Source organism: Cupressus sempervirens, chromosome 2 (genome assembly GCF_028749045.1).
Source record: "Cupressus sempervirens isolate cs-2001-9-10 chromosome 2, ASM2874904v1, whole genome shotgun sequence".
NCBI lineage: Eukaryota > Viridiplantae > Streptophyta > Pinopsida > Cupressales > Cupressaceae > Cupressus > Cupressus sempervirens.
Genome location: NC_143119.1, coordinates 642868227 through 642891747, shown reverse-complemented (window position 1 = coordinate 642891747; position 23521 = coordinate 642868227). Strand labels below are relative to the sequence as shown.

The 23521-nt window shown below is 35.2% G+C and overlaps 1 protein-coding gene across 7 annotated transcripts in view; it reads left to right on the top strand.

The window, feature by feature from the left end:
- The window catches only part of LOC149575014 (protein ENHANCED DISEASE RESISTANCE 2-like), a 162524-nt gene that overhangs the window by 116527 nt on the left and 22476 nt on the right, over window positions 1–23521 (top strand). For 5 of the 7 annotated variants that reach the window (XM_089814867.1, XM_089814871.1, XM_089814868.1 and 2 more), the window contains 4 exons: window positions 15263–15483; window positions 15584–15647; window positions 15748–15911; window positions 16022–16123. In XM_089814867.1, the coding sequence (XP_089670993.1) occupies window positions 15263–15483; window positions 15584–15647; window positions 15748–15911; window positions 16022–16123 (551 nt within the window). The remainder of the gene's footprint in view (window positions 1–15262; window positions 15484–15583; window positions 15648–15747; window positions 15912–16021; window positions 16124–23521) is intronic. The other 2 variants (XM_089814870.1, XM_089814869.1) reach the window with 1 other exon arrangement.

Below are 23521 nucleotides of genomic sequence, written 5' to 3'. Positions count from 1 at the left end.
TCCAACATTAGTTTGGATGTTTTCAATTCTGAGAGGATTAGTGGAAAACTCATCTCAATGACAGTGTTAGTGCCAGGCTCTTGTCTCTTTTTGCAAAGCATTCTAAAGAAGAGGGCACCCTTCTCTGTTCTTTTTGTGGACAGATTTTGGCTTCTTAGTCATTAACATTTTATAGATCCAAGGAGGGCCTTAGCAGCAACATAATGTTTTGTGGAATTTGTGACCAAAAGAGAATAGTTAGACAATGACCATTAAGGGAGGGTAATAAAATTTAATAATGTTTCTTTAGTGGTCATCTTAGTTAGTCTTTAGTTTATTAAATATTTTTATTTTCGTCTTTAATTCACGATTGTTTCTTTTAGAGACGTCGTCTTTGTAAATCTATATAAGGAGCTTTCATCTCCTTTGTTTAATACAACTACAACAACATCGATTTACCATAACACTTTCCTTGTAAGAGATTACACAAGATTTTTCCATATTTGAAACAGCTGAGAACTGAAAGCAGAATAAAAAATTACTAAACTAACTAAATGACTGAAAGAAAAAAAGGTACTAAAAACTGATTGACATAAATAAAGTTACTTATATGATCATTATACTAAACATTACAATTTTATTTGATACCCTCTCTAATGGTCATTTTGTTAACTACACCAAGTTTGTCCTGCAATTTTATAAACTTCTACCAAAAGGTACTAATTGGTGAACTCTTTGTGGCCAAAGCAAGACCTTGAGACTTGAAAATGGTGAATGTGCTGGTTGCCTTTCAACATGATGTTGGTTAACAAAGCCATTCCTATCATTATCCAGAAACACGAAAACTAAGATCAATTTCTCAAAAACTTTGATTTTTGTTAATAAATACATTGGGATAAAACACTAGAACCAATTTTGTTGGCAAAATTGTCAAAAAAGCTACTACACGACAATACGATGATTTTGTGTTAAAATAATTAAACACTTGATGCAATGATGAGATCACATATGATTTGTGATATGGAAAAATAATAAAAACTGTAAACTCTAGTACATTTGCAGGAACATTGTTGGCCTTAGAAACCTTAGGTGTGACCCAAAACACTCTACGAGAATCATGATTTCATAAAGAAATATTAAAACATTTTGTGAGGCATGATTTTGTGAAAAAATTGATAAAAGCTTTTTTTTGGGAGGAGAAAAGGGTAATAACCTACATTTTGGAAAACAATATTGTCAAAAACCATCAAACCCATGACAAAGATTACCATGATTTTGGGGGAAAAATTGGGTGAAATCCTTTTACATTAGAAAATCATGTTTTTGATTAAAAAACATGAAAATAAGCTTTGAGATTAGAAAAACCAGCAACCCTCAGTCAGAAGAAAAAAAAACTCTTGCAGATATAAAAAACTTTGCTTATGTAGTGAGAAAATAGGAAAGAAATCTGCAGAAACTACGAGTAGAAATTTTTAGAAATTACTTCAAAAAATGTTCCGGAAAAACCACAAATTTATTTCTTAAGAAAAAAAATCTGCCAAAAGACCCCCACAATTTGTTTTAAACAAAATCAGGCTGAAACTGTTTGAAATTTCTAGGTAATTAAGCCTCAAATTTCATTGGAAAAATTCCATAGTTACATTGCCTTGGGGGACGGCAGGACAAAGGGGCCTTGATTTGGGGACGGCGGGGGGACGGGGGGTGGTGGAGGGAGTAGGGGTGTATATACTATACATATGGTACTTAAAATGCTAGTTATGAAAAGATGTACTACAATTATAGAATATAAGATACAAAGATGTAAAAACCTATACATTGAAAATTGCATTGAAGTTTTCAATTGGAACATCATTATTCATGATCAAATGACAAACAAACAATGAACATTGAACATCAACAAATAATAAATATTAGTCAATATATCATTCTTCATATCGATAGTATGAGTATCTAGATTCTACTATCTAATAGTAATCAATGATCATATGAGTCATGACATAAAGATTATTACAATAAGTATCATGTGCCATGAATCGTGATATCAAAATAAATTATAATGTAAAGTTCAAACAAAAACTACAAGTCTTCAAGAGTCCAAATCAAAATGTCAAATCGATGATCAATGATCATCCCCTAGAGGTTGGAAGTTGAACTTCGTCGCCATTGGAACTATCAGTCTCTCCAAGATCAAGAGCCAAAAAGGGAACACCAACTAGCCTTGTGGCTGGATCTAAAGCATCCTCCTCATCAATTTGCGATGGCTTCTCAGGCTCTACATCCCATTGTGATGCTGGACTCTCCTTGTACACAGTTGTCTTGTGGTCATGGATATGCAACACACCGTGTATAGCCACTAGCTTCTCTGCTCTCTGAGAGGTAAGTCTATTCCTCTTAAGAGAGTAGATGAAGCTACATGTAGATCAATTCCTCTCAACGAATGAGATGTCCTGGCGTCCCCCCATAATGAAGGAGACTCCTTCGCATCCCCCCACACCCCCACAATCGGAGCCGTCTCACCATCTCGGAGTTGTCTCGCCATCTCAGAGACAGTGAAGGAGACTCCTTTGTGTGCCCCCGCACCCCCACAATTGGAGACGTCTCGCCGCCTCTGGCAGCAGTGGCGCTCTAAGTGGCACCGCTCGAAACGCCGAGATGCCGTCCCTTCGTCCTGGGGACGTCCTCGTCTCCGAGACGCCCCCATGCTTCCCCGTGTTACACTGAAAAATTCTAAAGAACTAACCTTTGCTCTAATACCACGAAATGATATTCTATTGATATTGAATAATTAACAAAGGAGATAAACACTCCTTATGTAAGAGATGCTAAAGAAGTAAAGATAGAATAGAAAGTTACCTAAACTAACGAAATGACTTTAAGAACATAAAGTTACGAATAATTAATTGACAAACTTATCGATAAAAAAAAAAACTAGTAGACTTTAAAGAAGGTTACATATATGTCCATAATACAAAACATTGCAACATTATTTCAATAAACTCAGCGCAGACTTGACAAATTATAAAGTTCAAATTCTTTTGGATTTTTTTTACCAATTTAAAACTTGTTTAACACACCGGTTAATAACTAAACCCTAGAGAAACAATAACCTCATCAAATAGAAGCTACTTTGATTTTATGCAAAAGTATACATCGATTACATAAGTATAAATGCAAAGATAAGTCTTGGATGATTATTATGTCTCATTGACTAGAGAGGGATTTATTATAATTTTTTCATGAAGTCTTAAAAACTACAAGTTTTGTTGTTATGCTTATAGTAAAAAGAATGATCAAGTAAAAGGATAAACATTATGTTCTAGTTTGACCTAATAGCTAATCTTTACTAATAGAAGGGATTGATCTACAAGTTTAGGGAATATGTGCTTTGTAGATTTTGTGATCATGATCAACATTGACATATTACTTGCTTGTAGTTTGATGCAGGTTTGGGGGCAACACCCCAATGGGCCCGAGGTGTAACTTCCCCAATTGGGTCAAGTGGTGCACCATTTTCATATATATTTTTTAAAATCCTAAATGGGCATGTCATAGACAAAAGAAGATTTGAAAGGTTTGAAGTTTAAAAAAAAAAAATAAAAATTAATTGAAATGTCAAGTCTACCTTGCTAGAGTCACTTGGAGAGTCACTTGGACAAGTCTATAGAGTACTTGGTACCCAAGTCTCTTAGACTTGGGAACGGTTACTTGCCTTGGGACTTGTTGAGTCTAGGCGGGTCTTGACAAGTCTCATCACTTTGTTTTACAAATGCTTTGTCAAGGATCTTTGAAGGTATACCCTGTAACCTTAGATGGACATGCCTTGTATGCGTCTCCTCCAATGCTGACCAATTTCCTTGATTTATTCATGCAAAGGGAATCCAAAATGCCAAATAAAACTAAGATAACAAATATATAATTGTTTGGGTAGTTGAACAACTAACTCATTTGTTTACTGTTTCGATGTCAGGGCCTGCAATCATATCTTAGACAAGTCTGCAATGTTGTTGTAGCTATAATAGCATTACTTGCGCTATTGACTGATGTAGTGGGGGTTTGGTACAAAGTGCATAGAGAGGTTAACTGAGAAGGCATTTGTTGGGAATTTGGGAATAGATCCCTAAACAAGGTCGAAGGTTAGCAGCACTTGTGGCAGTTTGGCAAGATGAGCCTTTGAGACCACATTGATGTACATGGTGCATACCATTTTTTAAAGTTTTATCCCTTTCAATTAGCTCCAAGAGTTTAGAATTTAAACTCTTAAGAAAATTACTGGTGCCAAAATAATAGTGTATTTATTATGACCTATGTGTTGTTTTAACTTTTGAGGGTTTAGAAATGCATATATGTTTTTTTGCACATGCCCATGCATTTAGCAAAATCTTGCCAAGATGTGCAGCCAAGTCTACAAGTCTTGGATAGATCGCCTCGTCTTAGCGAGTTTGGCAATAACATTTGAAACTAGATGAGTAGCAATTAGGTAGATCATGAGAATCTTTCAATAATTGTTGTTTAATATTTGACACATCAAAGATGTAGTGCCATTCCTAATAAGAATAAAGTTTATATTGAAATCTAAGTTATTGATTTGGATCCAAGTATGGATGCTGGTATGAGAACTTGGTACGCAGATATGTGAATTTCTTTTGGCGGGTTTCGGTGCATTTGGGTATGTGTATATATATACAAGACAATTAAAGACATATGGAACTAAATCATTTGATAGCATGATTCTTCATCATTGATCAATGTCAAATGCCAAAGATAAATATTAAATGCCAATTGATAGTTCACAAATATTCAAATAAGCCATATCATATATGTCTATGTTCATGATTCCAATGAGAATTAGAAAATCATTACAATTACAAAATGTAGTTCATGATACATCAATCAGCAAAAGAATTATCAAAAAACTCATCATGTATTGAATTGTTTTAAAGAAACTGAGCAAAAAACTCCAATAGATTTCCTCAAAATTTCTTGGTAATTAAACCACAAATTTTATTGGAAAACTTGCCAAAAACAAACCTATTTTGTGATACCATGAAATGATTATAAATTGATAGTCAATATTAAACAAAGGAGAGGAATGCTCTTTATCCAAGGTTACCTAGAGACTTGGAGATCTCTGGTACTAGTACTTGTATCGGTACGACTATCTTTCCAAAATAGGGGACGGAGGGGGGGTACTTGGAGATGGCAATGTTTTTAATAGTTCAAGGAGTCTAGTGCTAAATAAAAATTAGTAAGATAGTAAAATTAAAGACTAAAGTAAATACTAGTTTAAAACTCACATAATCACATTAATGTATCTCGTAGTCATCTGATTTTTGAATATCACATATGATCATGATTATATCAGATTAATAATCGCTACGAGTATCCTTAAATATTCAAATTTTAAATTCAAAAAAATGTAGTTTGATGCTAAATCGCCGATATGTGAACGAAAATGAAAAAACTTAAACACTATTAACAAAAATCAGAAATCTATCTAGTATGATGATGAGACTATCATCTACTTAGGTTGTGATCATCCATCTCATGGTCTTCAACTATCGTGCTTTCCACATACTTATCACTCTTTATGTTGGTTTCCATGTTATTTTCTAAATAAAATTCAAATATTTCTAATTATTGCTGGTCAGGTTTGATTCTAGAATAAGAATTATAAAAATTAAAAGTGTTCGCAATGTTTTTTCACATTATTAAGTAAAATATTAAAATGATTAAATCATTTAAATTGTCATTGGTTTTAATTTTGGCATTGAAAAACGTTAAAATGAGGGCCAAAATACATAAAAATAACTTAATATTATATTTTACATTTTTTTTTATCAGGTTTCAAAAGTCTTCACTTTTAGTATTCAGAGGCTTGGAGATTCTAGGAGACTTTGTCATGAAGTCTCCAACCTTTTTTGAGGTCTTTGGAGATGCAAAAAGTCTCTGAGGCACTTCTCCATCTCCGAGATGTGACGTCCCCTAGAGAGGAGACGAGTCTCCCCGTAACATGCCTTTATCATAGGTTGCAGACTTTGCGAGCGCTGTCGAAGTCATAGTTGAAAGTAGCTACAATATATGTGAAATGATTTAATCACAAAATATATCCTGGCCAAAGTATATGAAAAATTGCAAAAAATAAAGTGAAAACTGTGTTCAAACGAATGCATATAGAGGCTATAAAATAAAAAATGTAATTTTTTTAATGATTTTTTTCTAGGCGAGGCTTGTTTGTGTGGGATTTGCGACCTAGGGCAGGACACATAGACGCTATGTCGCAACATTTACTCAATGGACACGAATTTAGATAGAAAGGCTTCTCACACCGTGCTAGAATATGTCATTTGGTGAAAATCGTCAATATATGCTTTTTGGAATGGAGTAATTTGGACCTTAACACCATAGATATTTAAAAAAATGGATTATATTACAAGTTCATCATGGATACAAAACACCATGGAGAGCTTAAAATGTATTATCTATCAAATAGATAATATTGAACGTGTTAGCCTACCTTTTCCCAATGCACAATATCGCTGGTCAGTCCTCCCTTGGGCAACTTGAAGTTGAACTTGAAATTTGAAAACTTCAAGTTCAAGTTCGGTTTCACTTACATCCCTTCATCCTGGCAAAATCCTCTCCCGTCAACCTAGGATCATTTTCTTGAAGTTGAAGTTGAAGCGGAGTTTGGTTCAAATTTCAACTTCAACTTTGAGGTTTGCTAATGTTTGCTTTTTTTCTTGCAGGATGTGCTTCAGGAGATTATAAACTCATTTTTATAAGGTGTCCCACCTGAGGGTGATATTAGAGATGTGAAGGGAAATAATTATGGTAATTATGATAAATCGTGCTAAAGTGCGGTTACTTTATGAGAAAAGGTGGCGTGCGGATTTTGTGACATCATGAAAGGTTGAGCTTCACACGGATGTGATGAATATTAACTGCAAATAGCCTTGCAAGTCTTGTCAAAGTACAGATGGTACATTTGTAATAAATTCTTTCCGCCCTCTCAAATCTGCCCTTGGATTTTCAAGAAATTATCCCCTATAATTACCTTCTGTCCTGCATGAGTGCTCATTTAACCATCTTGAGCTCTCAACGCCGGCTGGTAAGCAAGGAAAGTGGAAGTTTGAACTCTACCGAAAACTATAAGTGCATCATCCCCCACTTTGTCATTTCTGTGCTTGGTTTTCATTTGAAGTGTTTTGGTTTTGTTCTGTAAATCTGTATCTTTCAAATTGAACCATGACGCTTTTCTGCCCCAAAATGCCTAAGCTTGAAAAACCTTTCCTATTGAGTTCCTTACCTAAAATTCAGGATACTTTCCTGGTAAACAAAAGCCTACCGGATATAATTGAGTGAGCAAGGAATGTCCAGTTTGGTCCTATATATCAGAAATTAGTCAGTAGTGGGTTATTAGAAGTTGCCGCTATCCCACCAGCTGTAGAATGCCCATAATTGGTTGTTGAATGTGCGAACTGCTATGACCCCAACACTAGGTGTATAAAGAAAGTTTTAGGAGAGGTGTTGGTTATGATAAATAGGGCAAGTGTTAGTTCGGCTTTGAGAATCCCTCATAAAGAACCCTATGAGCCTTGGACCTTTGAGGAGTTTGAGCGGCTGTATTGTGATAGAAAGAAGAATAACGACAACATTGTAGCTCAAATTTGGCTTTTGAGGCCGGCTGAAGGGGGTTCTAGGTTGCCTAAGCCTTTGACAATTGAACATTTCATTAAGGAAATTGCAGACATTCTGTAACTTTTGAATAGGATCAAAGGCAGTGACCACGCTTTCCATTAGGAAAGCTGGATGTACCTTTTCATTCAGAAAATTGTGGAAGGGGAAAAGTTCATTGATTGGGCAGATTTAATAGCTGAAAATCTACATAAGGGTCTTATAGCAGTAAGTAGTTTCAGCCCATTCTTTCTGTACTCCTTAGTCTATATCCTAGTGGCATCCAAGGAATGGGAGGGACTTCCACACATGCCTTGGACTGAAGAAATGACCATCTACCAATACTAGAAAGACCTTTAGGCTATTAAGATAATATCTTAAACTTTCTATAATAGTCAACTACTTGTCTATAGTCCGTCTTTCAGTCTAGATAGGAATGTTTCCTATCCTGTCTCTTTTTTCTTCAGTCCAGATGGGAATGTTTCCTATCCTGTCTCTAGTTTTGTTTCTAATTCCGTCTTCAAGAAACAACGTCCTTGTAATTCTTTATAAGGAACACATTTGTTCCTCTGTTAATCAATGAATCATCCGGAAATCCGTTAATCTGCCAACTCTTCTTGAATCTTGTAACATGGTATCAGAGCATAGTTCTTAATTTTTTCGAAAATTATAATTTCTTTTCCGAAATTATCAGAGCCAATTTTCAAAATTATTCTGTGATTCTTGCTTTCTAAAAACCTTAGATTTTCGACTAGGATATTTTTTGTTGGGTTTTTCAAAAATCGCAACTATAATAGTTTTCGGCCAGGTTTGAAAAAAAAAAAAAAATTTTCTGCATCCCGCGCGATTTGCATCTGCTTGGATCTTCACATAGTATTTTTCGCTGGGGAAAAGTGCAGTTTTTTTGGAAAATCGTCAATGATTTTACACCAAAAACGGCTCTGCGTTTTTCTTTAGACGACTCGTATTTTGGAAATCAGTCATCTGTGTTTTTCATGGTCGTTTATTCCTGCGCCTGACCTCAAGGCGTCGGTTTTCTGACCTCCATACTGCCGTGACCAACTTTAGTTGACTGAAAACCACCATTTTTATCAAGAAATCTAAAGTTTTTTCAAGCTTTTTTCATTAGGGCCTTCTTTTCCGAAACCCTAATTTTTGGGGTCGAAAAAATATTTTGTTTGCAAATTCTTGGTGGGTTTTTCGAGAGCTCAACTGGGTTGTCATCTGTTTTTTTTGGGTGCCTCGATTTTTGTGCCTCAATTTTCGAGCCAACGGATCTAGAAAACGACAGTAGATTCCTTCTGGGTTTTCCAAGCTCTCTTTTGGGTCATTCTCTGATTCTTCTAGGTCTTTTGTATTTTTGCCTCGAAGAACGTGCCTTCACAGATTTTCACAGTTTTCATTGAAAAACGTGCCATGGCATCTCTGACAAATATTCTGCTCGAACATAATTCCAAATTCAATGGTCGCAATTATGGAACCTAGAAGCAGCGCATCATCGCAATCTTCGAATATCGCAACACTGCTCAACTTGTTCTGGGTGTTACGCAGCGTCCGACTTCTCCGAGTCCTGATCAAGATACATGGGATCTGAACAATCGAGAGGCAGTAATGCTTCTCAAACTATCCGTAGCTGACCACCAGCTTTCTCAGATTCCGTCCGGGAAGACAGCTATCGAAATCTGGACACATCTAAAAGGTCTTCATGAGACTTCCGACAAGAGCAAAGCCTTCTTTTGAAAAACACTCTGTTTTCTATTGTCATGGATGAGCGCACCTCGCTCCAGGCACACCTGAATCGGATTCAGGAAATCCGTGATCAGTTACTTGCCATCGGTCGCAAGATGGAGGAAGAGGATATTGTGGTAATCACTCTTCGGAGTTTACCAAAATCCTATGAGCATTTTATCCAGACTCTCAACATCACATCTACTGGTGTTGATCTAAAGTTCACTGATCTCTGCACCTTGTTGCTTTAGCAAGATCGGTGGAAACAACAGTTTGGTAGCAGCTCCAATTCCACCTCCACTGAGCAAGCCTTTGCTGCAAAATCCTTTCAACATAACATTGGCAACCATCAGTCTTCTTAGCCTTCCCAGCATCAACCTTCTGCTCAATCCTTGGATGGCTCTACGAAGCAAAATGTACAGTGTAATTACTATCACAAGTTCGGCCATATGAAATTCGAGTGCCGGAAACGTTTGGCTGCCCAAGCAAGGCAAAATGCTTCCCAGCCAACAGCACAAGTTGTCAAGCTTCTTGATCAAGGCGAAGCTGCATTTTTCGCCTTCTGAATCTGTTTCTGTTTTTTTTTGGGTTTGTTGATTTTCTCCTCAAAAATCATTTCAAGTTGTCTGTAATACGCAAGGTTGTGTGAGATTCTGGGTTTTACTGTTTTTTCCACAAAAATGAAGTTTTGTAATTGCAACTTATTTTGAGTCATAGCACTCTTCTGGCAAAGCTTCTTGGTTTCAGCATTCTGTAGATCCAAGGAGGGTCTTAGTTATCACAGAATGTTCCGTCATCCGTACGTTGACCATTAAGGGAGGGTATTAAGATAATATCTTATACTTTCTATAATAGTCAACTACTTGTCTATAGTCCGTCTTTCAGTCTAGATAGGAATGTTTCCTATCCCGTCTTTTTTTTCTTTAGTCCAGATAGGAATGTTTCCTATCCTGTCTCTAGTTTTGTTTCTAATTCCGTCTTCAGTCTACGTTGTTTCTTTTAGAAACAACGTCCTTGTAATTCTTTATAAGGAACACATTTGTTCCTCTATTAATCAATGAATCATCCAGAAATCCGTTAATCTGCCAACTCTTCTTGAATCTTGTGACATAGGCAACTGGATCTTGTAAGGAATTCAGGAGAGTTAATGATGTCTTTCTTGGGAGGTTAGTCTTTGAGCTTCAAGGCGACGAGAATTACAGATTATCAGAAGAATCCATGCAAGCTATCAAAATCTTTGGTTGTTTCTATATTCAGTTCCCTAAAATTACGTATCTTAGAGTTGGGGTTTTTTTTGGTGAACCTCTTAAGTTGTCATGCTATTGTTTAGATAGTATTGCCTTATCTGAGATATGTAGGCAGTTCGTTTCTATGCTTGAGTACCTTGAAAGTACAAAGAAGTCAACCTCTTTCTTGTTCCCCATTGAAATTGGTCATTACCAATGTTCAAACTGATGTTCAAGCTACAAGCAGGCCAAGCTAGCACAAACTGCAATGTCACGTTTTTACCTCAAACCACATGCTCCTAGAGAAAAATTTGATTATACAGGATTTGCTAAGGATAATTTTGGACATGCATCTTCATTAGTCCAGTTTCCTCATTTAGAAGATTATTGGGGCAATTGTCCTGATGAATTTGAAGTCAGGAAAAGATTATGGTCTAGGTTGACAGTCAACTAGATTAATATGTTTAAGGTACACCTCAACACACATGGGATAACAGAAGATGAAATTGAGGATGTGATTGACCCATTCTATGTTGATCAGATTGAATGCATACCCATCCCCGACTGGACTAGAAGGGAAGAAGATAACCTATTTTCCCGTACCTCAGAAGTGCTGAAGAGAACTAAAAAATGGTTGAAGACAAAGAATATTGAATCAACCACTCCTAAAGCCCCTGAGAACTACTCAAGAGCTAAGCACAAAAAGGCACAGCCAAAACCTAAGGCCATTTCTAACCTTGATATTGCTAATCCTGTTGCAGGTTCTCCTAAAGCCGAGTCTGAAGTTGAAGTTGAAGTAACTTCAAAGTCACTTCAACTTCAGGTTCCTGAAGAGTTCCCAAAGTTCAGAGGAGTAACTCGCTCCAGCACTAAGAAGGCGACACCAAGCAAGGGAAAGAGGACAGTCACAGTTGATCTAGATCCCACCAAAAGGAAGACAAGTTCAGAGCAGTCTCCTGCTACTCTCATGGCTGATAATACCCCAGACCCTCAAAAGTCTCTAGAAAACACTATTGCTCAATCTGACACCTTGGCCTTAGCAAAAGTTTCTCCTATGATAGGTAAAGAACCTACTACTCCGAAGTGGCTGGAAGTTTCTGTCGAGAAGAAAAGGAGCTTGGTGCCATTATCAATGCCTATTGATGATCTGGTTAGCAAATGTCTGGGAAAGACTTCGAAAACTAAAAGGGCTAAAACTGAGTCCAATTTGAACTTTGATAAAAACCCAGGGCATTGGACAACTGAAATAGCCAAGCCACTAGAAGGCAGTTCATTTGGAAACCTCTCTCCTCAAGACTATCAAGTAACGAGGATTGATCTTGGGAAGGGTAGTCATACGGTTGATATGAAAATTTTCAAAGCTTCAAACAAGAAGATTGCTGACAGAGTTTGGAAAGATGCTCAAGACAAATAGGACATGAAAGAAGCAATGAAGAGCATGGCACAATACATTAATGCCATCCTACATCCGGAACCCAAACCTCTAAATGAGATGTCAACAATGGTAGATGTATCCTCTTCAGCCAACCAGTAATTTCTTGATGATTTGCAAAAGTGCAAGGTTCTTGCAAAATCATCTGAGGAGTGGTTGCAATTCGTCCTAAAATGAAACTGAGAAACAAATCAGGCTTTTGGACAAAGCTTCGAAAGAGACCGCAGTAATTGTAAAAAAGGTGGAGTCCAATAATGAGGGTTTTGAAAAAGAAAGAAATAACTGGGTAAAAGTGGTGCTCTGGATTGAGGAAATTCAAGGTTTCAGACTGCAGAAGTTTCAAGCTGAATGCCTTGTCGTTGGTCTAGATGATAAAACCTTACATGTGATTAAAGATTGCATTGAATGGAGAAATAAAGCTCTAGTCCAAGCAGTCACTGAAATCAAAGAAATCTTGGACAGCCTTAGACTTGTGGATGAAATTATGCAAGGTGATTTGAAATGGTTCAGTAAGAATTGCGCAGGGAAGGAAAGTGACTCCGTTGCCCTGGTAGAAGAACTGATAAGTGAAATCTAGAAGAAGTTCCAAGAAGTCCGTGACAAAAAGATACCATTTAGATAGGATTTTTCGAACATTGCCCATATTGAAGCTATGTTGATAATCAATCTGAAACATTTGGAGATGCATGGAGAAAAGGTAGCGGAACTAAAAAGAGAAAAGGAAATTTGGAAGAAAAGGATTGCATACATTGGCTTACCTCACTAGTCAGGTATCTTTGCATTTTCCACTGCATACGAGACATGGAAGGCCACAAGGATCGCGGCTGGTGCAGAGGGTTCCTCCTGATGTGGCACATGATCAATGGGCATCTGTTTTTCATTTTCCTGTTTATTTCTTTATGCATTTCAATTAACACTTTTGTGTTAACTAAGAGACAATTTACTCCTGGCAGGGTAATTTTGGATAACTATCCAACCCAATGCCCTATATATATGTAATAGGAAATATTGAATGGGGTTAATCTCTCCATAGACAAAAGTAGAAATACTTTTGTTTTTCATACTCTGTACTTATGAATTTTGAAATATAATATTTTCGAGTTAGCAGCAATTGAAGTAAAATTCTATAGTTTTATGTATTGAAACTTCTTGAAGTAGATACTACTGTCTGCTTTATGGTAACGTGCATTCCTGAGGGTGTATGTTATATGTGGAGGTGAAGTTGTATTTTGCTGTGCATTCTAGAATTATCTGTTCTCAAATCTTGAAGGTTGTGGGAGATTGAATCTGTGTTATTTTACCACCGATATTTTGTTTTAACATTCAATCATGTTTATGATATTGATTGTTAAGATTAAATGGTTTTTCAGCATTAGCATTTATCTTGTGTTTATGAGATGATTTTGAGCTTTTTAAAGTATTTTCAGTAAAAATACGTATTGGGAAGATTTTCCCTCGATTGAGGAAAAAACCATTATCTTTTCATGAAGGTTAGCTGCACCTTGAATAATATCGAGTAAATCTCTTAAGCGGAGAATTCCTTATCAATAAATAGGAATTCAATTTGTTAGTTTTCAATTTTCTCCCTTGTTCAAATTGTCAGAAATCTTGGGAAAAAACTGTTTACTAACAGAACGTATTATTATTTGTACATTTATAAATTAAAAAATAAGATTTTTAATAAAATATATAATAATTGTTTTTAAAGTACTATAATTTAATAAAAAGGCATAGTATAGTTTATTTTTTAATAATTTAAATTTAGCTCATTTAATATAAATATATTAATTTTTAAAATTAATATGTTGTTACTAATTTTAATAAATAATAAATTTCATCATTTTATTTTATAACAATATTTTAAATCTATTAAAAATGTTAAATTTATTTGTTAATTTATCAAATATATTATTTATATATTTGAAGAATTCAAATCTATATAAGCAAATCTAATGTCTTTTTTTTAACAATATAATATTTTTTACTTTCAATTTTTTACATGGTCCATCACTATAAGTAACAAAATGTACCTAAGACACATTTGCATTCTATAACATTTTGTGTATATGTGTTTTTTAAAGAATATTTTAAGAAATATATTTTCAAATGTTCAATAAAAGTCATGATTTATTTCCGTATTTTTACTGAGATTTTCAGTTTTTTTGGGTTGGCTGAGTTATTGCTGAGTCCGAGTTTTTTAACTATACCCCAAGTTGCTGTGTGCTCGCTTTTTTGGCTGGGCGAGTTTTCACAAGTTTAACTCTCACGATTTTATAGACACAAAAAGACATGGGAAAACATATGAGCATAGGTAAAACATTGGTTAAAATATGACTTTTACATGTTTTTTCTTTTAGACCATTCATTTAACATATTTTAATTTGAAGTAGTTTTTAAGCTGCTGAGTTTTTGCCAAGTTCTTGTTGACTTGAAAACTTTTTGCTGGCTTAGTACTCTGCAAGTTGGAGTCTGCGAATTATGCTCTTTTGTGTTTACAGAAGAGATTGCGCAAGATCTTTCCATAATGGAAATGATTGAGGATTACGGAACAACTTAAAGAACAAAACGTTGCTAAAAATTGACTGACTTAAAAGAAAGTTACTTATATGACTATTATACCAAATATAACAATATTGCACTAATATTTTTAGGAGCATGGATGTTGATTATGGCTGAAATAGATTGGCAGCCATAGTTGGATAACAAAACAATCCAATTAGTAAAACAAATGTGAGATTCTGTCTCTTAAATTTACAATCCAAACACGGTAAGAGTGTTGGATGCTATATCTTCCACTGTCCAAGGAGGTCAGCCATTTTGGTTGACTGTTTTTTACCAGTCTGGTCTTTCCTGTGCAAATTTTACAGAAGTAGATCGTGATGTTTTGTGGTTAATCCAGGAGTACATTTTGCCACCCTTTTTCTACATTAAGCTGTTTATTTATTTTTTTGGAATGACTATTCTTTCTTCTTGTTTTGTGTATCCTCTTTTGGGTTGTAGTGTCCCTTGTTAATGCTTTCTCTGGTTTAGGATTAGTTGATTATATTTGCTTAACCATAAGAATATGTGCTATGTTTGACTGTTTATTACAGGAAAGTTACTGCATTTGTGTAGGATGATCATTTTGTGATTGCTTTTACATGATTCTATTTCTTTTTAACCAACGCAAAGCATTTTCTTTTATATAAACTCTTAAGTAATGTTCAGATCTACATGTGAACAGGCTTGCGTGAATGGTTTTCTCAGCGAGATAATAGTCTTGCAATGCCACATATTCAAGTGATGACAAACATGCGCTCAGAATTGGAATTATCAAAGAAGGGAAGGAAACGCCAACAAGCTCTTGTTCAGTCAAGCTCACCTTTGGATTCAATGCCTGTAGAGTGTGAAATTCCAGAGGAAGAGTCTGAGGAAGATGAAGATTTCCAATCGCTTGATCAAGAGGTACTGAACATTTTATTTTAGTAAATTTATGCATTACATATATGCAATGTTTCCTATTCAATATGAATTTTGACTTTGGAATATGCTGATAATATGACAGATGGATTCAAGAAGACTTACAAAGGAAAGCAAAAGCACTGGTATAGAATTAAGTTTGAGTGAAGGCACGTATTTTGTTAATATTGTGGTAATACTTCACAAAGTTTTTGTAGCTTGAATATTTTGCAAATAATGCTATACTAATTCATTGTTCATTGTTTGCAGTAACCAAAACTGTACAGGAAGAAACAACTGATGCTCTTGATTTATCATGTTTTTGTGGTACATTGCGGCGAGATGATAGAGATGCAGGCCGTGACTGCTGGACTATTCCAGAGGCAAACAATTTTCGGGTCCGAAGCAAGAATTTCGCCTTCAACAAATCTAAGGTTGAATTTTGTATCTTTTGATTCCAATATTGAATATAGTAACAGTCACATTTGTTGTATACTACCTTTAGCTTCCTAAAATGTGAAACATCACAAACTTGTTCAACCAGGTCCCTGCAGGACAATATTCAATGCAACTTGTTGCAGTTGACTGGTTTAAGGATGTGAAACGGATAGACCATGTTTCTAGACGAAAGGGCGGTGTAGTGCAGGTAACTGATATTTGGGTTTAATATCCGTTCCATGATACTTAAAAAAAGGGAATAAATTCTAGAATCATTTGCAATTTATTCAATTTACAAACACAATGCAATCAAAGCGGAAGTTGCATTCTCAGTCATGTCTTTTGTTTATATAAGTGTTCATTTGTTCAACAGAAAGTCATTGTCTTATGAAATAGCAATAGCTGTTGTAGAGTATTCTAACATTCAATAGAGTTCATGGAGCCGGATGTTCATTATAATGCCATGATTCTGAGCTTCTGGGATGGTGGGTATTTCCAGATTTTGGGGACTGCAGAGTGATGTATTCACTAGCTACACTTAATTTTTGTTAACATAATTAAACATTGTAAAGAGCCGATATTCAATTAATTTTAACATTGGTTACATGAAATAATGAACAAAACACAAGACTACGACGTGCTTAAGAAGGTTTAATTGCTGCCCAGTATTATGGTAAAATAATGAATGTGTTATTAAACAGAGATCATAAGTGATCTATATATACTAGTATACAAATGAATGTTTCTATAACGAACAAAGGGAGAGAAGTAGAAACTGTTTGAAGAGAGAGAAAGTTTCCATATTGAACAAAGAGAGAATATGGAAACATAGAAGAAGAGTGGCCATTAGAAATAGAAGAAAATATACGGAAGAGAGAAATAGAAATAGAGAGATTTAACTCTAATACCCTCCCTTAATGGTCAATCTAACTTCAAAACAAAAAAATTGCAAGGGAATCCACTCTTTATGTTCTGCAATAATGGTTTTTGGTAGCATTGATTGTGGTAGGACAGTACCAAGAACAAGTGCCTCAAGGCGATGGTACTCGAAGATCGTCATCATTCTTTACTTCCAGGTGTAGTAGTAGTTCTTTCCGTTGAATCGTTGACTGCCTTCTAAGAGAAAATTGGTGAGAGATGCCATAACACGTTTTTGATGCAAAAAACGTGAATATTTGTATAGGCACAAGCTTTAAGGCAGATTAATAGAAGACCCAGAAAAAATGAAAGGACACCCAGAAGAGAGCTCGAAAAACTCAAAAAGGATCTTAAATTGGATTCTGAATCCATTGGCTTGAAAATCAAGGAACGAAAAATGATGCGCCCAAGAAAAATGGAGATTGACCTGATTGAGATCTGCAAAAACCCACCAAGAATCTACAAAAAGTTCTAAAAAATGAAATGAAAAAAGAGAGTTTCGAAAAACCCTAGCCGTTTTTGAAAAGCCAAAAAAATGGCAGATTTGGAAAACAAAACTGTTTTGGCTGGAAGTCAGTGACAGAGGGTTGTAAAAACCCTAGACGCCGCGCTTCCCAAAAATGTGTAGAAAAACTGGTCGAAAATGCCGCCCCCACCACCCCCCCCCCCCCCCCCCCCCCCTCCCCCCCAAAAAAAAAAAAAATAGGACACGATATTGCAGAAAAATGGGCTAAAAAAAGTCAATTGTAGGCCCAAAAATGCCAGAAAGCCAGTCATTTTTCAGAGAAAGCTTGTCACATGGATAGGGGAAAGGCAAATGACGCATGAGTTGCTGGGGAAAAGCTGCCTAGAGGAAAAAAATATACAGCAACCCTAGATGAATTTTAGAAAAGTATCCCTTTAAACAGATTCTTGAAACACACCTAGGCAAAGGATGTTGAAAATCTTGAGTCTAAAATTTCATAAAGAAATTAAAGATTTTCAAAAACTATTTCGAAAAATAACTTAGAAAATTTCAATAATGAAATTATTATTTTTCAAAAAAAATCGCTTTGATGCCATATAATGGTAAAATAATGAATGTGTTACTAAACATAGATCAGAAATGCTCTGTGTTTACATTTATACACAAGAATGGTTCTATAACAAACAAAGAGAGAGAAATAGAAACATTCTAAAGAGAAAGAGAAAGTTCCCATATCGAATAGAGAGAATATGGAAACATACAAGAAGAGTGACCATTAGAAAAAGAGGTAAATCTACAGAAGAGAGAGAAACAAGAATAGAAAGATTTAACTCTAATACTCAGTGCTAGGGCCAAGGAGTGTCAAACCTAAGTTTTTCTCTAGAAAAAACACCAGTTATTCAAAAACCCATGGTTGTAAGTTTGTAACTATAGACAACGATGACAAAAGGGACTTTATAAAGTAGAAGATTTGATTGTAAAATAAAATTAGACCCTTTTATAATTATTGCGAGGTTTCCCAACATTATAGATGATGTGAGCAACATCATAGCTAGTCCACTGATGAGTCGGGTGTCACCATAATTTGAATGCGGTAATCTTAATCTAAACTAAGTGCTAACTCATGGACCAAGCACATTTTTAAAACTTAGTTCAGTGGAAAACTAAATGTGCTGGGAATTTTGGGGCACACATTCTCCTCTCTACAATAATCTTAATCTTGGTGCTTTTGGGATTACAGGATTACACCATTTTCTTGGTGGAATTTGTGGGTTAGATTGTGTCTTTTTTCAAAATCCCTGCTTTTGGGTTCTGCAGATCACCCCATTTACTCTGTATGAATATGATATGTTGTCCTAGAAATTTGTTAGAGGCATTTCCAGGGCACAGTGTGTGGCTTATGTTTTTGCTGATTTAGAGGCAGCCTCACTGCACCTATTTATAATTATATATACACACACAGCTTTGTGATATCTAATTTAAAAAGTTCTATTTATCTTAGTACAACATGTGCTTTCCATGACAAAAGATAATAAAGTTTTAAAAGGTTTTGAATGCATTCTTCTGAGAGCTAGAAAACAGAATAAAGCTTAAAATAACCAGAAGTTCAGAATTGTATTTGGTATCATTACCGCATGGTAAAGAAGTAGAGTAAAAATCATGATATTTTGAACAAGGGAAATGAACACATTGAGATTTGAGACTATTGAAGTACACATACAACACAACTAGAATGCGTAGCAATGACATTATAAAACCTGTTGCTCTTTTTTCAAAGAAAATAGAGCAAGACAAACTTTCTTAGAAATTTAGAATACACAGTCATGGACAGTTTCTTTTTTATTCTTCAGTGTACAGAGATCAAAATACAAAATATCACAATTTATCACTATGATGAAAAAATCCAAACAAATATATTTTTCACACTATATGCTTTAATAAGTCAGCTCTTGAAAGCAGTTATTTAATGTACTTTCTTAGTTAGGTAACTGTTATCTTTGATGCATATAGTCACCTTTTTGAAGTTGTGTTTCTCTGCTCACCTGGAAGCTTTTGTTGTCTTTAGCTGGGAAATAACTTGGGCAAATATGAAGGATATGCGAACTGTAATTATGACATCTGTGTTGTTTGACAGAAAAAATTCTATCAAACCTGGCAAACTGAATGCATTGTTCTCAACCTGCATGATGCCAAGTCGCAGTTTAGTGATTGTCACATAATTAGCACGCTGCTTGACCTATTAAATCATTCTCAGCATATAACTTTTTGTCATCTCCCTTCTTTCTTAGTATCTACTGGTAGTCTTTAATATGGTGATGGAGACTATATATATTTTAATGCTTTTGTTAGCATTGATAGAGGGCTTGCACAAATGTTTCAAACATAGTTACACCACCCTGGGGAATGGGTGGACAAGGGAATGGGGGGACAAGTTTCCGGGATAGGGGGATAGAGGTGCCTTAATTTGAGGACGGCGGAGTGACTGTGGTGGGAGATTGGAGGAGTTGTATATACTATACATATGGTACTTAAAATGCTAGTTATGAAAAGATGTATTGCAATATAAGATATAAAAATGTAAAAGAGTAAATACTTGAACATTGCATTGAATTGGAACATCAAACATTGAACATAAATAGTCAAATCAACAAATAGTGAACACCGAGACATCCCCCCATCCTCAGCGGAGGTGGTGGAATCTGATGGCGCCGTTGGGGATGGGGGAATAGAGTCCCCAAGTCCTTGGTGTGTCCTCCTCCTTGATGTGTGGGGCAAAAGGGGGGGGGATGCGTACTCATGTTACTATGGTTTCAAACTTTCAAGGTACACATTTTTGACAAAAGAAGTGATATTTGACATGCAAATCTCATTATCAACACACTCTGCATTGTTTAAATTTTAACAACAATTATACCATATGAATTTCTTGAATGATCTCCAACTCCACTTATTTTTTGGTAAAATTTCTTGTACTAGTCTAAAATATTATTCCATTTCTATCCAACAAATCACACTGGTTGAAGCTGCATTATTATATGCTTATTAGACACATCCTTCCATGTATTTCTTAGAAGAATTATCTTTTCTAACCCTCGAGGAATTTTTCGTTATGTATTCTTTGCTTGCTGAGTTGGGTATTCTATGTTAAAGAAGAATTTCATTTAAATCTTTGAATGAATAAATTAGGTCAAAGGCACGTGAATGTACATTCACTTGCGTTAGAAAACTGTAAGGATTAAAGGAAATCTACATTCTGAATCTTGATAAATGTCTGAAAAAGCTGTTAATATTAGGAGCTATTGGGGTGGGGGTGGAGGTGGTGGTGAATTAGTGTAATCAAAACCTTAAATACTTTCATCGATGCTTTTCACAAGATATGACATGCAAAGCAAACAACAGTATAACTGCAAAGTAAATTAAACATCCAAACATCAGACACTTTGACACAAGTTATTTTCATGTGGTTAGAGGGAAAAACCTTGGTGAGAATTAGTTCCCCCAATATCTCACTACTGTAGTAATAAGTTGCTCTATTAGGAGCATTACATGCTACCGGTTTAGGGTGTTAAGCTCTTAGTAGCTTTACAAAAGATCTATTAGGATATATACGGTTAAGGGATTTTCAAACTCCTTTTGAGAGTCACCTGGTTAGAGGATTTTATTTTAAAATTTGTTAGGTTCCTGCACATTTGTTTAAGAGTGACCTTATTAGAGGATTTCCTTTGTCAACCTGTTAAAAACAACACGTGGTTAATCTGAAAATTGCACTCAATGCATGACAGATCCTTTGTGCTCTTGATCATTGCTCTTCTCTAGATTTCTTTTGACACACTCAACTACATCCACAATATCAGAAATTGCATTCTCACTTACTGCAAATTGATTTTTCAATCATATTTATATTGTTCTTAAGGCAGTGGAGTAACCTTATAAGCCTTAGCCTTAGTCGGCTTTAAAAGCAATTTGAATTTCATGAGCAAGCGCAAACAACTTGAATTTTGTGCTTTGAATCTTTCAATCATATTTATATTGTTCTTAAGGCAGTGGAGTAACCTTAAATGCGTTAGCCTTAGTCGGCTTCAAAAGCAATTTGAATTTCATGAGCAAGCGCAAACAACTTGAATTTTGTGGCTTGATATTGGCCCAAACATACCTAACCACTTTGACTTTTCAACCAACATCGTACTCTTTACCGGTTTATCAATTTATACAAGTATACTTCTGCCAATTAGCTGTTCTTCACACAGTGATTTTTAAACCTCATCAAAACTACGCCTCCTGTGACTACATGGTAAATATTCTTTCACACATCACTTAACATGCTGCCAGTAGATATATCTTGAAAGACATTCATCATAGTTCTTCAAACTATTTACCGTGCATCCAATTTACTGTAATTGCCTGGTACATTGCATAGTAAACCAATCTACTTGCCTGGTCAATATGATCACTGGTATGACTGATCTAAAACCTCTAAATCATCTGGTTGCCAACAATGACAACATATGAATGATGATCCAACCAAATATCTCATCCAAACTTGTTGCACATCAACATGATCATGCCAACACAATTATGAGTATAGGTTGTTAACATAAAGCATGTAAATCATATACCACATTATCAGTGTCCCAGGCACAATTAAAAATGTCATGTTAGGGAAGGGGCCCACCAATGTTTAAAAAAACATATAGCTGATGATGGGAACCAACACCATGAAGGTCCAGTCCAAAATGCAGATGGGAGGTGGAGGTGGACCTTCAGAAAGGAGTTGGCTGTCAAAATGATGATAGGATTAATTATATTTATTAGGTTTGTGATATTGTCTTTACAACATTTCAAATTGAAATGCTTTCTTTGCATATGATATGGAATGACTATGTTCTCTTCTGACATAACAAGTTTAGATATATTATGATCATTTAGCAATTAGAATATTTTTAGTATCCTAGGTTCTTGCTATGTTTAGCTCGTTATTCTAGAACCTTAGTTAATGGTCATTTTGTAATGACCCTTTTTTAAGTCATTTATTTTTTTGCCATCTTTTCTCTGATTCTTTCTTTCTTACATGTGCGGGTATTGACTATAGACAGATATTCATGGATGTATGTTAGTTTTGCTTGATCGCTATTCTTTAAGGCAATACTTTGTGTTGATGCTTCTCTTATCCCTTCGTGTTCTCAAAGGTTATGTGACGGGGAAACAACTCCTTGCCTTTCACAATGTAAAACAAGGCCAAAGCAACAAAGCCAATACTGACTATACTACAAATTAATTTCAAACGCAGTCTGTAGTCGCTGTTCAACTCATGGCTTGTGTCATGTCAAATTTCAAGTAAAGGCCTCCATACATCCCTGTCTCCAGTCAGATCTTAATAGATTTAATTTCATTCTATATTTTCGGTTCCCAGGGTGACCTGCAATTTCCAAGGCTGAAGACTTGTGTAATTGTATATATTCGTTGCTATTTCAGAATTGGATATTCTTGCAACAATAACGATGCAGTCTCTGATTATTAGCTTTGAACGATGCCACTGGAGTATGCCAAAAGGCTGATAATGGATACCAATAAGAGATAAAGCATCCTTTTATTCCCCCTCCCTAAATGAATCAAACTCCATCTTATACCTAATACAATGAGAAGGGTTGCATTTTAAAAGGCGTGTCTTATGTCTCTCCATCATTGCATCTCCTCATAATGTGCAAGTTCTACCTCTTTGAGCATAACAAAAGGATTTATTAACAAGTCGCTTCACTTCATTCACACCCTTTCTTAAATGATCCATGATAATAATTGTTTCTTGAATCATTCCATTCAATAGTAATGTTGATCAGAATAGTTACAGTTTTTAAATAATAATATAAATCATGCTTGCTGGTTGTTTATTTATAGAAATCTTTTTATTCATATTATACTAATCTTGAATAATCTTAATCTCGACTAGCCAATCTTAATGTCTTCATGATTGCCAATTGGATGATGTCTTTATCGTTGGCCTTCTCATTATTATTTATTTTAACAAGCACTTCTTTGCAATGATAACCTCATTGTCCTTGACCAACGATGCATATATTTATATATATGTTTTAGACACTCACAATATGATAAATAATTATATACTATTGTAATGATAATATTATATATCTATAGAGTCTTTACTTTCTTTATTAACAATATTTAATTATAATATTATCCTTGAACATGTCCATTCCATAATATAAT